Source organism: Macaca fascicularis, chromosome 4, assembly GCF_037993035.2.
Source record: "Macaca fascicularis isolate 582-1 chromosome 4, T2T-MFA8v1.1".
NCBI classification, from domain to species: Eukaryota; Metazoa; Chordata; class Mammalia; order Primates; family Cercopithecidae; genus Macaca; species Macaca fascicularis.
Genome location: NC_088378.1, coordinates 170,208,290 through 170,226,943, shown reverse-complemented (window position 1 = coordinate 170,226,943; position 18,654 = coordinate 170,208,290). Strand labels below are relative to the sequence as shown.

General features: G+C 44.4%; 1 protein-coding gene across 2 annotated transcripts; it reads right to left on the bottom strand.

Annotated features, from left to right (window-relative positions):
* Positions 1-1,051: 1,051 nt before the first annotated feature.
* On the bottom strand, positions 1,052-10,751 carry SERPINB1 (serpin family B member 1). Of its 2 annotated transcripts, none has more exons than XM_005554167.5 (7): positions 10,702-10,751; positions 9,333-9,508; positions 7,484-7,621; positions 6,826-6,943; positions 4,752-4,894; positions 4,500-4,667; positions 1,052-2,764 (listed from the first exon to the last, which is right to left on the bottom strand). In XM_005554167.5, exons 2-7 carry the CDS (start codon positions 9,498-9,500, stop codon positions 2,360-2,362), a joined length of 1,140 nt encoding a protein of 379 aa, XP_005554224.2. In that variant the 5' UTR covers positions 9,501-9,508; positions 10,702-10,751; the 3' UTR covers positions 1,052-2,359. The 2 variants fall into 2 exon arrangements, with proteins under 2 accessions (XP_005554224.2, XP_045246380.2); XM_045390445.3 differs by lacking the exon at positions 10,702-10,751 and adding an exon at positions 10,125-10,372.
* Positions 10,752-18,654: the final 7,903 nt, after the last annotated feature.

Below are 18,654 nucleotides of genomic sequence, written 5' to 3'. Positions count from 1 at the left end.
GTATTTGGAGCCCCTGTACTGGGGTTTCTGTTGTCTATCTTTTGTGCTGGTATTAGTTTACATTGTCATGGCTCCTCAACTGTCCAATTATCTTTGATTATGTGCCAGATATTGTATTATAAAAGCTGATGGTAAACATGATTTGTGGTTTATGGGTAATTTTCCCCAAAATGTGATTTTTGTTTGCTTCTGCAGTGTGCCCATGAGTAGCAGCAAACTAGAATGAAAATAATCTACTTCTAGGGATTGGAAATTTCTGGGATCTCCAATGACTCATTGAAGGGCTGCATTCTGAGCTGACTCTGTCATACCCATAGGGCATAGGTCTTAAAATGCCAAACAAAAGCAGAGGCAGTATAATGGGGCCCCCACTCTTGAGGGGCTCAAACTCTGTCTACCACTTCTCATTTCCCTCTTCTGGATGGCAGATGGCCCTGGGGCAGAAGTGGCCCCAATTTCCAGATTCACCTCTCTGAATTTCCAATTTGTTCTGGATCTTGGCCCAGTAATTCTTTATGTTCAGATTAGCCCTCCCTTGCCTTTGGGCTGATGCTTGTTTTATTTGTTTGGTTTCTAATTGTCTTCAGAGGCCTGAGGTAACTATCTCGCCACTACATAAATTAGATGCTCTCCACATGAAATGTGAATTGGATTCTAGTCTCTGCCCTGGAACTCACCAATTGTTTTGACCTTCAACAATGTACCTATAGTCTATAGGCCTGTTCCCTCATATATAATTTGAGCTCACTTGGGTCCCTACAATTCAGTTTCTACGTAATGAACATGATTTACTCCAAATCAGAGTGGATTTTAGGATGAGGAACCAAAAGAAAAGACTTACAGAAGGCAGTGCTTTTCCTGAAAACCTGAAATATGGTAAGTATTTTAAGAAAGGGGGAAGAAAGAAAGTGTGATGACAAGAGAGTTGCTGAAATCTTGTTGTTAACCTGTGGAATTCCTTACTCCCAACAACGTTGCAAGGCCAAGAATGCCCACTGGTAGCCTTCATTTGTCTAGGATAAGAGCAGTAACAAGAGGCCTGGGACCAGTCTGGCTTGCAGAATCCTAGGACATTTTATTAATTCGTGGTGCCCACTATCCTTGTGAGAGCAAGAAAATGCAGTGTTTCAAGCCCCATTCAAAGAACTACATTTGACAAAGTTTTATATTAGTCCAAGAGCCCCCGCCCCATCTCCCCACATAGCCCCGCACAATACCATCTTATTGGCATAACAACCTGTATGGATGAAGGAAGTCAAGAGCCTTAATCAGAAAACACATGAGAAGGCCACGCACGGGAGCTCATGCCTGTAATCCCAGCACTTTGAGAGGCTGAGGTGGGCGGATCACCTGAGGTCAGGAGGTCAGGACCAGCCTGGCCAACAAGGCAAAATCCCATCTCTACTAAAAACACAAAAATTAGCTGGGCCTAGTGGTGCACGCCTGTAATCCCAGCTACTCAGGAGGCTGAGGCAAGAGAATCACTTGAACCCAGGAGGCAGAGGTTGCAGTGAGCTGAGATCCTGCCACTGCACTCCAGCCTGGGTAACAGAGCAAGACTCTATCTCAAAAAAAAAAAAAAAAGAAAAAAAAGAAAAAAAGAGAAAATACATGTGAAGGTGGCTAACAATAAAACCTTTGTTCAGCAGTTTATCTTACTACATGGTTATTTTTGTAGACTCTTGGCATCTTTTATCCTAAGACACCCACTTCTTGATTTCATGCACTGCCACATTAACTACATATTATACATAAAGAAGAACAAAAAAAGGAATGCAGGTTATAACCATTGGCCCTTTAATTGAAGAGTCTAAAAACTAAAGGGCTGTAACAGAATACTAATCCTGCAGAACAACGGGCGAGAAACATCAGGCGAGACAAGTTTGTCTTCATAACCTGGGCTCTCAGTTGGGGTGCTCTCTTATATTTCAATTGAATATGTGTTTTTAAACCTCCCTTCAACAGTCAGGGTGTCTGTCTATTTCATGGCTCCCAAAATTCTAACTGCAAAATAAATGACCATCTTATCATGTTTTCCCATGCATGTCAGGAGGATATAGCAATTTCATAGATTACAACATGGTCAAGAATCTACACATCTGATGTATTCTTTTCTTCTTTTTTACTTGATGCGTTCAAAAGCAACCACTGGATTTTTTCGATGTAAAAAAAGAAAAGTAGATACCCATGCCAAAATTCATGGGTGTAAACAGCCAACAGAGCCGAACTTAAAAAGAAAATAAAAGATTTGTTTCTGGATATTGGTTTTATTGGTAAAGATAGAAGAACGTTGGCACCATTAAAAACTCAGGTAATAAAGCTCTAAGCTTGATTTTTGTATTGCTACAGTCTCTTTCTTCTAAGGGGAAGAAAATCTGCCCAAGAACAGGATGCTACCTGAGGAATTGTGCCGAATAAAGAAAAGGAATGGATGGTCGGCAGTGAAGTATTGCTCTGGCATCAACATGCAGAAGGTGGCGATGCCCGCTGTGGCGGCTGCCGCCTCTGTTCCCTCTTCATTCACTTCCACGAAGGACTTGTGGACAATTTTTGATATAAAAATATCTCTGGCTCCTGACATGCCAGACAGATCAGCCTTGCTACTGTCAAAGAGATCCTGTACACCTAGGCGGGCAAGGTCTGAGTTGAGGGTGTAACTCTCTTCCAGTTTGAACCTGGGCAAGCTGACATTAACTTCAATGAAATCAAGATTCTCAGGTTTGGTCCACTCGTGCAGCTTTTCCAAAGTCAACTGTTCCTCAATCTGCAATTAAAATGAGGCGAAAGAAGAAGTGATATCAATTTTACATAAGTAAGGCAATAAAGTATTATTTGAATCAAAGGACCCATAATATCAGTTGCTAGTTAGTTTCCTTCATGTTTTGTGCCAAAACAGATTCCATTTGGAGAATTTTATTTCTTTCTGGCAATTGATGAAATAGGGCAGAGGTGGTGTTCCAAGTCATCAAAGGTTCAAGTACAGGAACTTTGTACATTGGGTCCATCATCCACTCACTCACTCATCCATCCATCCATCCACCCAGCTACCCAGCAACACAGTCACTCATTCATCCATCCATTCATTCACCTATCCACCCACCCACCCATCCAACAATCTATCTACCTATCTATCATCCATCCACCCATTTACTCATCCACCCATCCACCCATCCATCTACCCATTCATCCATCCATCCATTCATCCAGGGTTTACTAAACTCCTACCACAATGGATTACTGTGATAGGCCATGACAGCTGCTATTACTTCCAGGTCGAGTAGTGCTAGAAGAAATTTAAAGTATTTCTTCTATTTAGTCTGGATCCCACTGAAGCTGTGGTAATCGGTGAACCTCACTGGAGCTGAAGTAATATCTAATAACTTTAGCTCCTAGGTAAAAATTTAAGAGGCAGATTATGCACTGGATCTAGTTCCTCATCTGAAATGTGACGTGGACATTACTTATATCTACCTTATAGACGGTCGAGAGCATTAAATGAAATGATGTATATAAAGTACTTGACCCATAGTGCTATATAAATGTCAGCTATTATCATTACTATTGTTATAGCTATTGGACTGGAACAGAATCATCACTCTACTTGTTCTAATGGTGCTGATCATTCCTTTTATGAGGCTAGAGATTTTCACTTTACAATCAGAAAAAAAAAACTAATGCAAAAATACAACTGAAAGAAAGACCACATTGATTTTTATACAATATATTAAAAGTCTGTACATGCAAATGATTAATATTAGACCCCCTTCCTGATGGCAAGTTTAGCTGGGGAGGAGACAGAGAATACAGAGCAGGCTAGGGTCCCTACACATAATGGAAACCTCATACAAAGTTCACATGAGTAAATAGGCCTAACGTGTCACATGAGGCTTTTTCTGTCTTGTACCCATTGAAAATTTAATTCACTGTCTACGTGAATTGTGGTGAGAGTGAACAGGGTAATAATAGAATTGTATAGTACATGATGAAGATAGATGCTGCACTATTGGGCTTTTCAATCTTTTTCCTCAGTAAAACCATCCTCATCTTACTGTAATTTCCTCTCAAGTTAATTCAAGAGCCTGTCCATGGGCTGCCACTAACCAGTATTATATTTAGTATAGATCTTTGATGACCCCATCACAAGGGTCCACTGAAAGTAGCTGGCCGTCTTTCTTGAAAAATGAAACGTCAGCCGGGCACAGTGGCTCCCAGCTCTAGTCCTAGCTACTCAGGAGGCTGAGGCAGGAGGATCGCTGGAAGCCAGGAGGTCTAGACAAGCCTAGACAACATAGTGAGACCTTGTCTCTATAAATAAATGTAAAAAATAAAAAAAAAAAAATTAACTTGGGCTTTGGTGTAGCAAGTGTCGATGGGCTACATTTACAAAGGAATGACAAACTATTGGAAAATGAGCCATCAGTGAACACTTAACAAGCACCTGCCTACCATGCAACACACACACCGGAGGAACCACAAAGCACGAAGCCCAGGAGCCATACCTTCTTCAGGCCCGTGGACTCGTCCTCAATGTCATCCGGCAGCAGGATGACCATGCTGAGCTCCTTGCCTTGGTAGGGCAGTTCCAGCACACGGCACTTAAGGTCTTCGATGTAGCCATATGCAAATTTTTTCTTCTGATACATCATTTTCACAGTTTTTGTGTCTTTCTGAACAGTTAAAACAAATCACTGAAATTATTCTCTGCATTCTTTTAGAGCAACGCATGACTCTGTACAGTTACCTCACCTCACCTTATTCAGTCTGAATGGTGCATTCGTCGTGGCCTCTTTCATGAATTTATCCTGCCAGTTTCCCTTGAAATAGATGGCATTTACTAGCACAAGTTTAGTCATGTCATCAACCGTGCCTGAAGCCAGCAGTTCTGGGATTTTCCCTAAAAAAATCAAGTTAGCTTAAAAAAAAATCCAAATTGGAATTCCAAATTTGAACTGACAATATATTAGCACGGAAATGCAATTCAAATATATACTTTCTACTTAATTTTCATTTAACAAGATACTAAATTAGGAAAGCCCTACTCACTAATACGTCTCTACTTTACATATAACAACCTGTGGGGCAGACCAGGATGACACACAAACTTCCCACAAAGGACTTGACATTTTAAACCAGTCAAATGTGCTGAAAGACTAAAGACAGGAAAATTCTCCTTTTCTGGACTGTATGATAAACAATGAGCCTTATTTTGTAACAACCATTCTTTTTCAGAAAAAAAAATTCTTAATGAAGATGTCTTTAGTCATCAGTAAATCACTTCTTCAAATCGCTGAGTAGATGCCTACTCTCACAAAAAACATTTCAACAATATCCAAAAGGCAGAACAAGACCAAGCATGGTGGCACACACCTGCAATCCCAGCGCTTTGGGAGGTGGAGATGAGAAGATTCCTTGAGCCCAGGAGGTCGAGGCTGCAGTGAGCCATGATCGCACCACTGCACTCAAGCCTGGGCGACAGAGCAAGACTCTGTCTCTTTTTTTTTTTTTTTTTTTTTTTTGAGACGGAGTCTCGCTCTGTTGCCCAGGCTGGAGTGCAGTGGCGCAATCTCGGCTCACTGCAAGCTCCGCCTCCCGGGTTCACGCCATTCTCCTGCCTCAGCCTCCCGAGTAGCTGGGACTACAGGCGCCCGCCCCTGCGCCCGGCTAATTTTTTCTATTTTTAGTAGAGACGGGGTTTCACCATGGTCTCGATCTCCTGACCTTGTGATCCGCCCACCTCGGCCTCCCAAAGTGCTGGGATTACAGGCGTGAGCCACCACGCCCGGCCGACTCTGTCTCTTAAAAACAAAAAACAAACAAAAAAAAAAACCCAGCAGAACATACTCCATGGAAATAAAGGTCACCTTGGTGACCACAAGTATGGCCGGGAACAATTTGCATAACGGAAGACACGCCTACTGGAGTGGGTTGACTAATACAGGACTAGATAAGAAGAGAGATGTAGTAAAGAAATAAATTGCACCCTAAGAGCAAGTCAGTCCCCACCTACCACACCTTTTTTACTGGACAAGATGTTGGCAAAAAATTTATGACCACAGTAGTTTGTGAATATTGATTTCAGGTATTTCCGTGAAATTCCAGGACATTTCTTCCCATATGTGTATTAGGTAATTTTTGGCAGGCTGGATTCTCCTCAAAATTTTAATTCCTTTTTTTTGCTGTGTTCAGTGTTGGTTTTAACTTTATGTTTTATTTTTTATTATTTTTATTATTATTTTTTAAGATGGAGTCTCACTCTGTTGCCTAGGCTGGAGTGCAGTGGCATGATCTCGGCTCACTGTAATATCCGCTTCCCGGGTTCAAGAGATTCTCCTGCCTCAGCCTCCAGAGTAGCTGGGGTTACAGGTGTGCGCTACCACACCCGGCTAATTCTTTTTGTGTTTTTAATAGAGACAGGGTTTCACCATGTTGGCCAAGCTGGTCTTGAACTCCTGACCTCAAATGATCCACATGCCTTAGGCTCCCAAAGTGCTGGGATTACAGCCATGAGCCACCGTGCCCCGCCAATGTTGGTTTTAACTTTAAAATGTAACTTTAAAAGTTTTGGGGAGCTGGTAAGAAAAAAGGATTTAGCTGCTTGAGTGAAATCATGTTTAAGTTTCCTCTCTGGTGAACTTCTAACATGTGAGAGCTGTCCAGCAACGTGCAGTGCAGAGTGCACACACCGGGAGTGTCCTCTGACTGTAATCACAATGTGTGCCAGGACTGTGGGAGCTGGGGAGGGAATAACTGCAGGTGTGAAAGGCGGACTGAGGAAAGGAATGATACGACCAGCGCATAATGATTCCATTCTGCCCAGGCGCTCACCTTCTGTCTGTCCTTTGACCCACTGGTTTATGGTCTTCCTTGCCTCTTCAGTGGCATGCTGAAAATCCACACTGGCCAGGTCAGCACCATATGTTTTCTGAGTCGAAGCCAAGAACTCCTATTTAAAAAAAGAAAAAGGAAATATACTCCTACTCCATGTTGAAATTGTTTTCTACAATCCCGAAAAGCAACAGAAATTGTCCTAAAAGGCTACAATTCCATATAACACAAAATTTCAAACTCTTATAGTTTTTCTTATAGTAGTAAAAAACATTTAACATTAAATTTAGTATCTTAGCCATTTTTAACTGTGCATTCCAGTAGTGGTAAGCCTAACCCTTATACTGCTGTTGTTATATAAAAATTACCACTCTTTTCTGATCTTTGACTAAGATTTCACAAATACTGATTGTACTCTTGCTTCAGTAAAACCTCCAGGAGCTATGTTTTCACTAAGACTGTAACACAAAATCATCAAGTCACTTAAAGTTTGCATTCTGTCATGTTTGCCTTCCGGATTGTTTTTGCCATGTTTGCCTTCTGTATTGTTTTTCTGAAAGTTTACAAATATTAAAACTGACTTTCATGACTTGATTGTGCTAGAAAAATATCTGCACTGTCTAGTGGGGTTTTAGAATGTGAAGGGCAAAGTACTTACAGGGAGGAAATTGTAAGTTTTCTCTCCATATAATCTATTAGCAAGTTTCAGAATATAAGACGCTCCAGGTTTGTTGATCTCAGCGTTCAGACTCTGGAATCTTGAATGAATCTCTTCAACCGTGTTGAAATGAAAAGTCTAAAATAAAGAAAACATTCTTTCTACAGCCATTTATTTTGAAACTATAAAGTGATTCCTTGGTGTTTCCTTCTATCAAATTAATGTGTTTTTATTACTAATTATTGATGATCCCAAACCCAACACTTCATTAATTTGTCATTGCAGAACAAACAATAGGAAATCCAAAATGTATGACTTTGTGAGACAGAATGATTACAACTTTAGACATTGCTTTTACATCACTCTTTGTTACACTAGCAGGTCCACAAATGTGGGTGGTTAATACACTAAATATTTATATATGTCTGCCTTTTCCAAAGAAAATAATAAATGGTATGTTCATATTTATATTCTGTATCAAATATAATTTTACTGAACGTTCCCAGAAATAAGCAGTAAAAATAGGATTCATCCTCTATTCAGAACCACAAAGATATTAGACTGAGGCTTTTAAAATTTTATTACCCTATTAACATCAGTAACTGACTTATTTTAAAATAACTTCCTTAAACTTAACATTCTGGCAAAAGTTTAATTCTCCATGTATCAGTTACAAATCAAGTGGCCCTTTGTGGTTTTATGAGACCTAGGCTGGTTCCTTTATGATTATGACACAAAGAACAAAATTGCGTAGGGTAGGAAGTCCACATTACTCACTGAGATATGGAATGTTTGCACTGTGCCTATGCTCCATCTGCTTTAATGGAAATGAGGGAGGAGTCCTTAAAACTATTCTTTGCTGAGGTTTTAAAGTCCCTGGAAAGCCTCAAGCTAGCAACTGATATAACCCCGCAAGAAGCAACTAACAATGAGTAACAGAGGTTTTTTTTTTTTTTTAATGGATTTAAAAATATATTTAAAATGCTTTCATATCTAACGCGATGAGTAATAGAAGCTTCGCAGCCCCTTGAACTTGAATCCCGGGCTGCACCTTGTCAAGGAACAGGGGCCGTGTCATTCACAGCAGGTATGTTAGAAGAGCCCCTACTTTTACCACTCCTTTCTGCTGGCCTTCGAGAGAGCGAGCTAGAGTTCTCTTCTCAGAATTAAAGAGTATCAAACACAGAAGTCCCCTCCATGTCCATTAAGGACAAGAAGTGACCTGTCACATTGCCAAGGGCTGGGTCCTGCTCCCAAAGCTGCTGGGTGTCCCCCTCACCTCCCCTGCAGGGCGTGCTATGCCACAGCCCACTAAGCCATGCTCAGCACCCTGGGACTATAGAACCACGGGGTCACTTTTTCTCTTTTCCTTGGAAAAAAGCAATGCCACTATCTCCACTATAATGCATTCCCTATGTCTCACTCCTCTCATTATGCTTGAATCATGTTATGTAACAGGCAATATTTATGAGTTGCATATCATCCATCATATGCAAAGCAAAAACTGGAAGCTGCTAGCTCAGGAGGATGTAGTATGGCTTTCAGGAAAGTTGCCAGGTTCATCCACTGGAACAGAAGACTCGCCCTGCAGGGATTTTTGTCAGCTTTGCTCACTGCTATCTCCGCAGCAACACAAAAAAACAGTTCCTGGTATGTGGTAGGTACTTAGGAAAAACCTGATGATGAATGAAAGCCTGCCTACAAGTGTGACTTTTCTGACAGTCTGATCTCATAAAAATACAGTTTCGAAAACACACTGTAAGGGCTCAAAGGCACAACCTTTCCATAAAGACCATCCATTCGTAGGGAGATGGAAGGAAAGCAGACCCTTTCTGTCGTTTCTGCTGACCTTGGACAGCTGTGCTGCCGTGTTCCCTCTGGTCCCCAGAAAGACCATGGCCATCGCAGATGAAATGCTGAAGGGAGAGATGAAGATATTTCCAGCCGGATTGTGCTCACTCAAGGCCAGGAACAGGTCCAAGGCGAAGCGGGTGTTTGCTGAGCTCAGCTGCTCCATGGTGAAAACTGCAACACAGAACAGGGTCCCCCTGGTGCCCACTGCCCATGCCAGCAGATTAGGCAGCACTCGTTCCCCCAGAAGCTTCCTCCACTTCTGCCAGCCACCCTGTGGCACCCTTGATCTTGTACTTTCTCTCCGCCTTTTTATTCCAGCAGGGCAAGAACACTTTCCCAGGCCCACAAATGTGGGACCATGCTGGCCAAGGATTCAGCAGTTACAGGGGATTTTAGGGCACCCAGGGGAGCCCTAAAGGGCTCTGGCCTTGCGGACAGGTGAGTCTGGGGGGTGGGGTGGGGTGGGGCAGGCCCTAGCCACCCCAGCTTTAGCATAGCCACCCAGCCCTGGGTCCTCCCAACCTATGTTTGGGAGCGCAGGTGCTTCTGAGCCTTTGATTCAAGTCTGATTCACTGGGCAATGAATCCATTGCCTACCTTCACCTGAACTAACAGCATTCTATCAGAGACTCATAGCTACCTACTATGCATTAAAACTCTGGCAAAGGTATCACTGTAATTATTATAATAATATAAGTCTTCCTTATTTTTGAGGTTCAAAAGGCATAAGAGGTCCAGTGCCCAAAGTCTCAGAGCCGGTGTAGGATGTGCCAGTTTGGAAACCCACCACCGTCCAGGGTCTGGCGGTGCAGCATCCCATCAGCCACCCACTAGCCCATCTGGATCTCCACTCTCAGAGCCCTAATTTCCCCAAGGACAGGCAAAGAAGAACGGTACTGCCCGCTGGGCAGCTGACTTCTCCTTGTTGTGCAATCGTCTCTAGAATCGCACGGGGTTCCTCCTCTCTCTCCCTGCAGCTGCAGATAGGAGCAGTGCTCGACCCTGAGCTGCCTGGAAACTGTCACAAACAGCTCTGGGAGGAAGGGAATTCAGGGAGAAAGGACAACATTCTAATCTCGGGTTTCAGTCTTGCCCTTCCGCCTGCATCTGTCGTCCTCCCTCCTCCCTCCCAGGCTGGCTGGGCCTGCGCCCAGGCAAGGGCGGGGGATCAGAGGTCGCCTGTCTCAGACGCGGCGCCCGGAAGGGATGGGGGCGCCAAGCGGGTGGGGGGCGCGCAGGGAGCTTCCGGGCTGATGGGCCTGAGCCTGGGGCGGGGGTGGGGTGCTGGGCTGGAAGCTGAGCGAGGGGGCCTGGCCTCTCCCCCCAGCTCGCCGCCGCGCCACCGCTCCGAGTCCCGGCCTTACCCGATACGCTGCCAAGGCACGCTCCGGGCTCCGAGCTGGGTGCGAGCTGTGGGAGGAAGCACCGAGGGCCGCTGCCCTTATACCATGCGGAAGCGCCACCCGGGCCAGCAGCCGCGGGCGGGGCGGCGGCCCTTCCCTGGGACCGCCGAGGAGTCAGAGCTCCCGGGGTTGCCTAAGTGGAAGCAGAAATGAGCGTGGCTTCCGGGCAGCGCCCTCCTTGGGGCATCCGCGCCTTTCTCAGTTCTGAGCCTTTCCCGGAATCGCTGGCAAGGACCTGAAGAGCTTTTTCTTACTAAGGTGTGAATGACTGACACGACATAGTGTGACACCTCTTAGAGGGCAAATGACTCCCTTTGAGTCCTATCTATATTGGAAGCTTTCTTTGAGAGAAGGAAGAAAATTTGGGGATCTTGCATAGGGAAAAAGAGGGACCCCCAGAATCAGATAAAACAGAACCAGTTCCAAACACCTGCTCTCTGTTTCCAAGATGACAGCTTGCTGCTGCATCCTCAATGGTGGAAAGTGGAAGGGCAAAAGGGGCCAAATCCCATGTGAAGTCCCTTGTACAAGGGGCTAATCCCACTCATGAGGAAGGTGTCCTCATGATCTCATCACCTCCTAAAGGCACCACCTCTTAGCATTGCATTGAGGATTGTTTCAGCATGAATTTTGGAGGGGACACAGACATACAAAGCATAGCATTTTGCCCCCGTCCTCCAAATTCATGCCCTTCTCACATACAAAATGCATGCATTGTATCCCAGTGGCCCCCAAAGTTCCAGTATCAACTTTAAAATGTAAGTCCAAAGTCTCTTCTAAATATCTTCTAAATTGGCCGGGTGCGATGGCTCAAGCCTGTAATCCCAGCACTTTGGGAGGCCGAGACGGGTGGATCACGAGGTCAGGAGATCGAGACCATCCTGGCTAACACGGTGAAACCTCGTCTCTACTAAAAGATACAAAAAATTAGCCGGGCGAGGTGGCGGGCGCCTGTAGTCCCAGCTACTAGGGAGGCTGAGGCAGGAGAATGGCGTGAACCTGGGAGGCGGAGCCTGCAGTGAGCCGGAGATCGCGCCACTGCACTCCAGCCTGGGCTACAGAGCAAGACTCCATCTCAAAAAAAAAAAAAAAAAAAAAATTTCTTCTAAATTAGAAAGGCATAAGATTCAAGGTACAATTCATCCTAAGTGAAATTCCCCTCCAGCTATGAGCCCGTGAAATCAAACAGGTTACATGCCTTCAAAATACAGTGGTGAGACAGGCATAGGACGGACATTCCCATTCCCAAAGGGAGAAACAGGCCAGAATAAAGGAGTATCTGGTCCCAAGTAAGTCCAAACCCAATAAGGCAAACAGCATTACATCTTGGGGCTTCAGAATCATCTTCTTCGATGCTGTGTCCCCCATTCCGAGCACATGGGGGTGGGGACTGGGTCCCCTAGGGTCCAGGGGGCCCACTCCCATGGATTTGCCCAGTGCAACCCATGCAGTAACTCTCACAGATTGAAGTCTAGGCTCTCCCAGGATAGACTTGCATGCTCGTGGCTGTACAGTTCTGGGTTCTCAGGGACAGCCCTGTTCCCACAGCTCCACTAGCTATTACCCTAGTTGGGGCTCTCTGCAGTGGCCCCAATCCCACTGCTCCACTACACATTGCCCTAGTGAGGGCTTTCTGCAGCAGCCTCACCTCAGTGACAATTCTCTGACTGGGCCCCCGGGCTCCCCAAGACATCCTTCAAAATCTAGAAGGAGGTGGCCGTATCTCCACAGTTCGTGCACTCTGTACACCTGCAGAGTAAGCATCTCGTGGACACGCCAAGGCTTACAGGAAGGGTAGCCTGACAAGGGCCTGCATGAGCCACACCTGAGATGGTGGCCAAAGAGTGCTGCACCACAATGTGGAGGGATGGGGGTGGGCAGAGACTTGAGGCAGCCCTAGGCAGCAAGCCCCAAGGTTCCATGGTGTCCTGAGTCCTCCCTTAAAACCGTCTGCCCTCAGGATCCTGGCACTCTGAAATGGGGATGGAGATCCAGCACCGGTAACCTCTGAAATGCCTTTGGGTTCATTCTTCCATTGTCTTGATAAATAGCATCTGGCTTCCTTCTATACATACTCACCTTATTATCAAATGTGATCCTGACCACACTCTTAGTGTTCTCTCCCAAACATGCCTTTTCATTCTTTACATGGCCAGGCTGAGAATTTTCCGAATCTTTAAGCTCTGCTTCCCTCTTGATTATAAACTCCATCTTTAATTCATTCTCTCTGCCCACATTTTACTATAAGCAGTCAAGAGAAGCCATGCTGCACTCTCAACACTTTGCTCAGAGATTTCTTCCACCAAATATCCTAGTTTATTGCCTTTAAGTTCTGCCATTCAGAAAACACTAGGACACAGACACAATTCAGCCAAATTCATTGCCACGGTGTAACAAGGATGACCTTTCCTCCAGTTTCCTTTTAAGATCTCATCAAAACTGTCTTTACCATCTATACTTCTAACTGCATTCTGATCATGACCACTTAATTAATCTCCAAGAAGATTTAGACTCTCCCTACAGCTCTCCTTGTCTTCTGAGCCCTCACCCTTAATTTCCCTTAATGCTCTGTTCATGTCTATATAGGCTTTTTCCAGCATGCATCTCCAAATTTCTTCCAGCCTCTACCCATTAGTCAGTTTCAAAGCTGTTTCCACATATTTAGGTATTAGTTATAGCAACATCCCACTTCTCAGTATCAATTTCTGTCATCATCCATTTTTGCTGCTATAAATGAATACCTGTGATTGGGCAATTTATTAAAAACAGAAATTTATTGCTCACAGTTCTGGAGGCTGGGAAGTCCAAGAATAAGGCACCAACATATTTGGTGCCTGGTGTGGGCTGCTCTCTGCTTCCAAAATGGCACCTTGTTAATGCATCTAAGGGGGAAATACAGTGTCTTCACGTGCTGGTGGGAGGGATGGAAAGGGATGAATGCACTCCTTCAGGGGCCCAAATTCCACCCACGAGGGTTCTGCCCTCATGACTTCATCACGTCTTAAGGCTCTACATCTTAATATTATCACATTGGTGATAAAGTTTCAACATACGAATTTTGGGGAGACACATTCAGCCCACAACATCTCTTCTGCCATGTGAGGACACAGCACTTGTCCCTTCTGCCTTTCCCACCAGATGAGAACACCGCAAGAAAATGCCTTCATCAGACACTGAGTGCGCACCTGCAGATCTTGAACTTCCCAGCCTTGGACTTCCCAGCCTCCAGAATTGTAAGAAATCGGTGTCTAGTGTTTACAAGGTGCTTTGATAAAGCAGCAGGAAAAGACTACGACAAGGGCTCTTCTTGAGAAGCTGGTCTTGTTCTTATCCCGCTTGTCTAGGAGAAATGTGTGGACACTGCCACATTACTGCCCCCTTGAGTCTTCCTAGCTCATCTCATCCGACAATAATACGGAGAAGTGTCAGTCTCCTAAGCGTTTTTCCTTATTCTCCTTCACCTGGAATTATTCCTGAATTATTCCTCCTGCTCCCAGCTCCTGAAAGTAGAACTTAGACTTTTTCTGGCCCTTCAAACTAGCTGCTACTGATCACCCAGAACTCTCAGAAGCATCTTGAGAATTTTTTTCTTCACTCTTCAAAAGTCATTTTGAATTAGCTTGTTTTCTTGTTCAGTTTAAGAAAGTGCTATTAAGTGAATTGTGACACTTTTAGTAAACTTGCAGCATGGTGAAATTAAAAGTCTCACAATAGAGTTTTGTAAATATGTTAAATATAATTCTTGTGGGTAAATTTTTCCATATTGTGCTCGCTGGATAATGTATTTTATTTTAGGTGCTCAATTCCTCAAAACACAAAATTTGTAGTAATCCACTAGCAGTTCAGCAATTGGAAACATTTTAAACTAAAGAAAAAGCAATTTTTATGTGCCATAGCCTGTATTTACTATAGCAAAGGAGAAATATGAAAATAATTATTAAACTTATTTTAATAAATAATTTTTCCAGCCTGGGCAACATAGGGAGACCCCATCTCTAAAAAACTTTAAAACTTAGCTAGGTGTGGTGGTACACACCTGTGTCCCAGCTACTTGGGAGGTTGAGGTGAGAGGATCACTTGAGCCCAGGAGTTGCGTGAGGCTGCAGTGAGCTAGGATCGCGCCACTACACTCCAACCTGGGTGACAAAGTGAGAACCTGTCTCAAAAACAAAAAAACAAAAAACACCAAAAAACTAATTTGTAACTTATAAACACAACTAGAAAAATAACACAAAATTATTTTACAGATAATGTTTTCTTATAACAGTCTGAGAATTTTGGGTGAGACTAATTTCATGACAGTGAATAATTTTGGCCCCTGGACAGTGGTTGCAGATAACAAGACACTCCAGGAAAGTCTAAAATCAGTTACTTTTTCCTATCTTAAGCAGCTTACGTGATTGAAATGAAAGAAACAGATAAAATAATCTCTCAGGGTTTCTTCTTTTTTCTTTTTTCTTTTTTCTTTTTTCTTTTTTTTGAGACAGAGTCTCGCTGTGTTACCCAGACTGGAGTGCAGTGGTGTGATCTTGATTCTGCTCACTGCAACCTCCGCCTCCCAGGTTCAAGCGATTCTTCTGCCTCAGCCTCCTGAGTAGTTAGGACTACAAGTGTGCATCACCATGCCCAGCTAATTTTTTGTGTTTTTGGTAGAGACAGGGTTTCTCCATGTTGGCCAAGCTGTTCTCGAACTCCCGACCTCAAGCAATCTGCCTGCCTCAGCCTCCCAAAGTGCTGGGATTACAAGCAGGCCACCGCGCCTGGCCAGGGATTCTTTTAGTCCTTTTATTTTCTGCCAAATAATGGAACAAACCTAGCATTAAAGTTTCAGCTGTGCAACATAGCTTCATCCTCCAGAGGGCAGAATTCCATCATTTATAAAATACAAATCACTGGCTTCCGCTGAGACGTAAATGCCAGGACATCATGTAATTTTTCCTCTTCAGTCAAGCTTGGTCCTCTCACTGGGGTAGCTAGAAGGTCTATAATTTAATTTTCTATTGCAAATATCCATGTAAGCAGTCCACTGGGGACTTCCTCTGACCTTGCATCCTTTTCCTTTCCCCCTCATTTCACCAGCTTCCTTTCAGTGTCTCACCTTAGAAGGCTCATTTTCTTTCAGATCTTTGTCCCTGATATTGCCTCTTTCTAGATGGCTCACCCCTTCCTCTAATTCTGGTCTCGGCTCAATGCCACCTCTTCCCTGAGCTCTTCCCTGGCTTCTGTTCTCATCCCGAGTTACTTTCTGTTTGCTTTGTAGCCTCAGGCACCATCAGAAACTGGTTGCCTATCTCCTTCAAGAGAACATAGCATCAGGAGAATAAGACTTTGACCCAGTTGTTCACTGCTGCATCCCCAGTATCTAAAACACCTAGCATATAGTAGTTGTTTAGGAAAGTTTGTCGAATAAGTGAATGAAGGTTATAGCTCAGAACAAACCAAGCCATGTGGACAGATGATATGGCATTGCTCAGTTCAGTTTCTTGATGAATAACAAGGAGAATAAAAAGCTCTCTAAACTGCATGGATAGAATAACCAATTTGAATGAAAATGGAGCTTCAACAAGAGGAATTCAGGTCCCAGTATAAATAGCAAGATACAGGAAACAAAGTACATGACAGAAACGATATGCATGGCATAATCATCGTGCAAAAAGTCTGCCTAGGAATTCAGAACGAAGAAAGAGGGATTTACCAAAGCCTCCGATTATTACTCTGAGGACAAGATAAACAAGAGTAAGCTGATGTTGGAATAAAGGATTGACCGGGCGCGGTGGCTCACGCCTGTAATCCCAGCACTTTGGGAGGCTGAGGCGGGTGGATCACCTGAGGTCAGGAGTTGGAGACCAGCTCGGCCAACATGGAGAAACCCCATCTCTACTAAAAATGCAAAATTAGCCAGGCATGGTGGCGCATACCTGTAATCCCAGCTACTCAGAAGGCTGAGGCTCGAGAATCGCTTGAACCCGGGAGGCAGAGGTTGCAGTGAGCTGAGATGGTGCCTGGGCAACAAGAATGAAACTCCGTCTCAAAAAAAAAAAAAAAAAAGGATTGTTAGCTGGCTATAGAAATGACCCAAAATTGCCAGACGTGGTGGCTCATGCCTGTAATCCTAGCACTTTGGGAGGCTGAGGCAGGTGGATCATCTGAGGTCAGGAGTTTGAGACCAGGCTGGCCAACATGGTGAAACCCTGTCTCTACTAAAAATACAAAAATTAGCTGGGCGTGATGGCATTCGCCTGTAATTCCAGGTACTTGGGAGGCTGAGGCAGGAGAATTGCTGGAACCTGGGAGGCAGAGGTTGTGGTGAGCCAAGACCGCACCACTGTACTCCAGCCTGGGCAACAGAGTGAGACTCTGTCTCAAAAAAAAAAAAGAAAGAAAGAAAAGAAGTGACCTAAAATTGTGGCTCACTTGGGAGGGAGGTGTCTGAAGGTATACCAGGGGGCTCTGCCTGTGTGTGCTCCTGTCTCACCCTCTCACAAACAACTCTGATGGAAGCGTAGCGAGCCACGAAGAGGAAATTTTCAGATCGCACAGGCCTATTGCAGTGGATGACAGAATCGAGACTTGAAAGAACTCCACTAGCTGAAATGTCATCCCAGACCAATATGAAGAAATGTAATAATGATAATATAGATGTTTTAAATTCAGATTTTAAAAAAATCAATTCTGCCAATGCCAGAAATGGGGGGCCTATTTTAGTAGCACTTCACATGAAGAAAAATCTGAAATTTTAACTGTTCACAAACTCAATATTCACCAATATGGTGAGGAAAGTTTTAGCACTGATAGAAGCATAGCAGCCACATCCAGTAAGGGGGGAGGGGCCATGCCCCACACTCTGGCCTGACCTGACCTGAGATGGCTTTCAGATAAGGGTGCCACCCGTAGTCAGAGGGAGACGAGGGTGATATTCTGTGGGGGAATTTCGGAAGGAATTGGATTTGCTTCATTCAGAGGATAAGATGCTGAAATGAGAGAAAACCATCAGGAAGATCTGGACAACACAATACGGAAATTTGAAGGAAGCTTTCGTGGCAAGAGGACCTGGGTCTGAATCCCAGTGCTGCCTCTTACTGGTTGGGTCCTTGAGGCGAATTTCTCACATCCTCACAGACCCGGCTGCATCATCTACGATTGGGGATAGTAACGGCAATCTCCTAAGGTTTTTGGGTAGATTAAATGAAATGTCTGTAAAGGTTAGGATCAATCTAGACACAGTCCAGAAGGTGCAAGAGCACTTGCGTCGCCCGCAGTCCACGTGCAATAACTGCTTGTTGGAGCTTAGGCTGCCTAAGCGTGTTTCAGGTATGGCAACAGGAAGCTGAATGCAAATGAGAGCACGGCCCAGGAGCCACAACCTCTAGCCCCACCCACTGGCAACACACAGCACAATTCACGACAGACACTTACCAACCAGTGAGATTGGATGACAGACAGACCAGAATGCTTGTTCCAACACCACCTGGGTGGGGAACACCTAGTCAACCTTCCACAAGTGTAGGTGCTGTCGCATGGAGCACCGTGTCATGGCCAGCAGGCTCCTTCTGCGTGGCTCTGGGGACTGATGATGGATGTGTCAGAAGCAGTGTGATGTCAAGAACTTTCTCATACACGAACGGGAAGCCCTCCATGGAAATGCGATGCTCATTTTTGTCACTGAAGCCAACTTGATAATCTACTCAGGGATAGTGAGGAGGAAATTTTTACTTTGGACCAAGAGTGAATGAGTTAACATCAAAGTTCTAAATGTTGTTCTTAATTCTAAATTGTCTATGAATTCAGCAACTTGGGCTACATTTTTGTAAGGAACCCAGCAACAGCCCAGCACTCCAGACAGATGCAAGGGACAAAGCAGAGGCGGACGCATCTGCTTTTTAAAAACACCTGGGACCGGGCGCGGTGGCTCAC